General features: G+C 35.7%; 1 protein-coding gene across 1 annotated transcript in view; it reads left to right on the top strand.

The window, feature by feature from the left end:
• LOC111411213 (COBRA-like protein 1) overlaps positions 1–4013 on the top strand; it is a 7177-nt gene extending 3164 nt beyond the window's left edge. The window contains exons 7-12 of the mRNA XM_023041766.1: positions 194–351; positions 1547–1626; positions 2251–2704; positions 2892–3051; positions 3138–3382; positions 3466–4013. Of these exons, the coding sequence (XP_022897534.1) occupies positions 194–351; positions 1547–1626; positions 2251–2704; positions 2892–3051; positions 3138–3382; positions 3466–3773 (1405 nt within the window). The 3' untranslated portion in view covers positions 3774–4013. The remainder of the gene's footprint in view (positions 1–193; positions 352–1546; positions 1627–2250; positions 2705–2891; positions 3052–3137; positions 3383–3465) is intronic.
• The last annotated feature ends 264 nt before the right edge of the window (positions 4014–4277 follow it).

The following is a 4277-nucleotide window of genomic DNA, read 5'->3' as shown; positions in this document are numbered from 1 at the left end:
AAACATGTAAAAGAAGCACAAAAATTACGTCTCTATTTATTCTTAAACTATCTTATAATAAGTAAACTTTTCAAGATTGGCAAAACATGCATGCCTTTCACATTGCCATATATCCCAACCCCCTCATTGCCATATGTTGTCACTGAAACTGCAAACAAGCCCCACAAACAAATATTAAACTTTGTTGGTAAACTATTTCGTTGGCTACGTCTCCTTATCATTGGCTCCTGACCTGTTCGACAAAATGCTCCAAAGAAAACAATGCAGATAACCAAGCCGGCTGCATTACGACTTTGGGTGTCACCATTCATTTTATAATTGTCCACAACTGCAGGGATCTATATACGTCATGTTAATTTCACGCACTTCCTTAAATTACTTCTTCTAAATGCTTAAGTCGTATCGAAAACATCTTGCATAATTTTCATAAATGGGGTCTTTGAATTTTCGAGCTCTACTTCTCCTTTTTTGGTATTATCTAAGGTTTTAAGGTGTTAGAGAGAAACAAAGTTGTTTTTCTATGTTATGTCTCTAATACACTCGTTTACTTTTTTGGATTGTGCATAAAAGTTCCTTTATCATTTTATAATGATCATAGGCATAATTTTCTCCAAAATTGTATGATAGGATCTTCATCAAGAAAGTCAATGTGTATTTTTACTTATACAGAGTTGCATCATGCTTGAATTATTATATCCAGTTGACTTATTTTTTGTACTTAAAACTTAAATGGACGCTGCTTTCTACTTATGATGTTGGAATCTTGACATTCTACCTGATACTGTAGAATATTGTACTTATAATTAAAATATAATCTTGGTTCTTCATGACATTTTATTAAATTGCTGTTATGTAGGATGTAGAGACATATTTATTATTGATGGTGCAAATTACTAAAACTTTTTGGGACTAGGATTCTAGACTTTGCGAAGCAAGGAACAAGAAAGTTAGTAGGATAAGTTTTTATCTCTAGCGATTTTGGATTTCTTCCTTGGACATGTAATAGAGTAATTTATTAGTAAATGAAATAGATAAATATTCTCCATGATGTTTTTATGTCACACGTTGCACCTTTATGAGGAACTATGATGCCTGCCAATCTTTATATTTTGTTGTTTAGTGTGTATTTGTCATAGAGAATCTACCATTTGGAGCATGAGATGTTGTGAATTTGTCTTGTTCAATTTAATTGATATTTCCAATGACTCTTCTTTGTTTCCAACTTCCAATCAAGGATGATGCAGAAAACTAAATTAGCTAGAAAACTCTTGGTAGGTCCATAGCATTCTTTTCGGACAATATAATTAATGAAAATTTGGTTAGTCTCTCTAACTATAAGAGCTTCTGTCTATTTCAATTGCTGTATTAACGAAAAACTATGGATTCAATGACTACTTCTGCGTTCCGCTATCAATGGATGTTACTTTTGTTAATCGCTCTGAGCAGAATTTCAGGCATCTCTTGCCTCCCTAATTCTGAATTTGGAAATATACTTGCTTCCTAATTCCCTTTATCGTTTTTCTTACCTGATCTTTTCTGGTTGCAGATTGCTATGATCCTTTGGATCCAAATGGAAATATTACTGTTACCTTTGACATAAAGAAGTATGCAATTGATGGCTATGTGGTTAGTCCTGTAATTGACCACTATATATTTCTGCTTTAGGTTCAGATTTGTTTCTTGTCAGAAGTTCTACATTTGTCGAAGAGACTAATTCTTGTCTTTCAGATTTATTAACTCTTAAATATTTAATTTGTTATATGATTAACTAGTTGCTTAATTCCAAGTTGCCTTATTTACTTATGTCATGGTTTTCCATGATAGAAGAAATGTTTCATATATATAGTGTGAGTTGGCGACCCGATCGAGCTGTTTTAGCTTTGTGCAGTCATATAGCAAATACGAGTTCTTCTGTGCTTTGCTGATGATGGAAATAATATATAACTTTGACATGGAAGTACTATTTTTTGTTGGTCAAATTTGACAAACGTTGATGGCATGTTTGGTGGGAAAGACCTACTATGACTCGATAATACTATGAAGAGAAAGAAGTTTGTTCATTAAAAGTTTAGTCATGTATGTATCAAACATGTACGATGGGTTTACTGTGATTAAGTAAACAACTTTCCAAGTTCTAAATACTGCTCTTGCCAATTCATTATTGTCTTAAACTGCACTTGACATGTTAGATTTTGATAACTCATTCACCTGTAATTGTGACCTGTCAGTTAATCAGACTGCTTCTTGTAGGCAAGAGTAACGATCCAAAACTACCACCAGTATCGTCATGTAGAGAACCCAGGTTGGAAACTAGGATGGACATGGGTGAAGAACGAGGTCATTTGGTCAATGTCTGGTGCTTTTGCCGTCCAACAAGGAAACTGTTCGTCGTTCAAATTCCAGGTACCACATTCATGCAAGAAAGATCCTTTGATAGTTGATCTGATGCCTGATGCACTGCCCCAAAAAAGGACCGATGGTTGCTGCAACGGCGGCATCCTTGCTGCATGGGCTATTAACCCTTCGATGTCATATTCATCCTTTGAGGTTACTGTTGGCAATTTGGAGCAGAATACTACTGGGTACAAGCCTAAGAATCTTACTCTGGTGGCTCCTGGACCTGGTTATACTTGCAGCCAAGTAATGGACATAGATCCCACAGTTTCTTCAGTGATTGGGGGCAGAAGACAAGAGCAAGTTTTCAGTAAGTACTTTATCATTGAGTTCAACTTGTGTTTTGTTAGATGGATTAAACAGCACTGGACATCATTGAGGAAAAAAAAAAAGAATTCTAATTCACTGTACTGTCTAGCACGATCTAGTACTGCTTACAAAAATGCAATTGTAGAATACTAGGTTCTTAGTCCTAACTAAAGATTCATGATGTTCAGGAACATGGAGATCAACATGCACATACTCCAGTTTTTTGGCTAAAAAAACACCAGTTTGTTGTGTGTCACTCTCAACGTTTTACAACCCTACAATCACATCGTGCCCTTCATGCAGCTGTGGCTGTAGAGTTGCTGATGAGCTGACAACATCATGTGTTAGGTTTGTTACTTTCTCCAAATTGCTCTTCAGCATACTATATGCACAAGTCTAATTTTTTGTGTACATTATTTATCTATGTTGAATAGACAAGGTTCGTTCCCATCAAATTTGCTTGACACTGAGTTAGTTCAATGCACCAATCATATGTGCCCACTTCGTGTTCACTGGCATATTAAGAAAAATTACGTGGATCATTGGAGAGCAAAACTGACAATCTCTAATTACAACTACGGGAAAAATTACTCAGATTGGAACGTTTTGGTTCAACATCCCGGATTTAGCCAGGCTGCCACTACTTATAGCTTCAACAGTAAGGTGCTTCCAACTTCAGGTACATCTCTGCAAAATTTTACTTAAGGGTGCCTCGACGTATATTAAGATTCTATACTAATTATATTATCATACTTTATGCAGAAGAAGTTGCCCTCTTCTGGGGGATTTTTTCGTACAACTCTGAACTCGTGCAAGCCGGTGAGAACCAACTGGGATCAGTGAGTACAGAGATACTTTTGGAAAAAGATTCAAAATCATTTACACTGAGAAATGGATGGGCTTTTCCTAGAAAAATATATTTCAATGGTGAGATTTGTCAAATGCCACTTCCAGATAACTTCCCAATGCTACCAAATTGTAGCCCCGGCACAAAGCCTTCTCGTTGCCAGTTTGTTCTTCTGACTGTGGTCTATTTCACTTTACCACATATTTTTTCGACTTTGATATAATCTTTTTCGTACTTTATCCCTTTATATCGGTGTAGGAGATTACAGACACCCGGGGTGGTGAGACCGATGCCTTTTCCGATCCACCTTCTGGATTTGCTTAAGAGTTCGTTTGAATGGAGATTAATGATAGTTATCCAGTTATAAAGTTGCATAAAAGGAATTTGTAAAAGAAAACAGATTGCAGAAATGCATTGTTGATTGTACAAAATACATTTTTATATATTGTAGAAATTATGAACATGGAGGCTGTTAGTTACAAGCAATTCTACTTTTTGATGCAGGACAAATTAAAGAATAGAAAGATGAAGCAAGAAGGGAGGGAGAAACCAGAGAAAATGGGAGGGAGAAACCAGAGAAGAAGCAAAAATTCAGGGGAAAATGGGGAGGGAGAGGAAGAAGACGCCACAACCAATTTCAATAATTCTTATTCATCCAAAACTAATAAAATTATATGAAAAATTAGGTTTAAATAGTAAAGACAAAATCCTACTTAGAATGGACTTG

This window comes from Olea europaea, chromosome 15 (genome assembly GCF_002742605.1).
Source record: "Olea europaea var. sylvestris chromosome 15, O_europaea_v1, whole genome shotgun sequence".
Lineage (NCBI taxonomy): Eukaryota > Viridiplantae > Streptophyta > Magnoliopsida > Lamiales > Oleaceae > Olea > Olea europaea.
The sequence above is the reverse complement of the archived record's forward strand: the minus strand, read 5'-3'. Positions and strand labels throughout refer to the sequence as shown.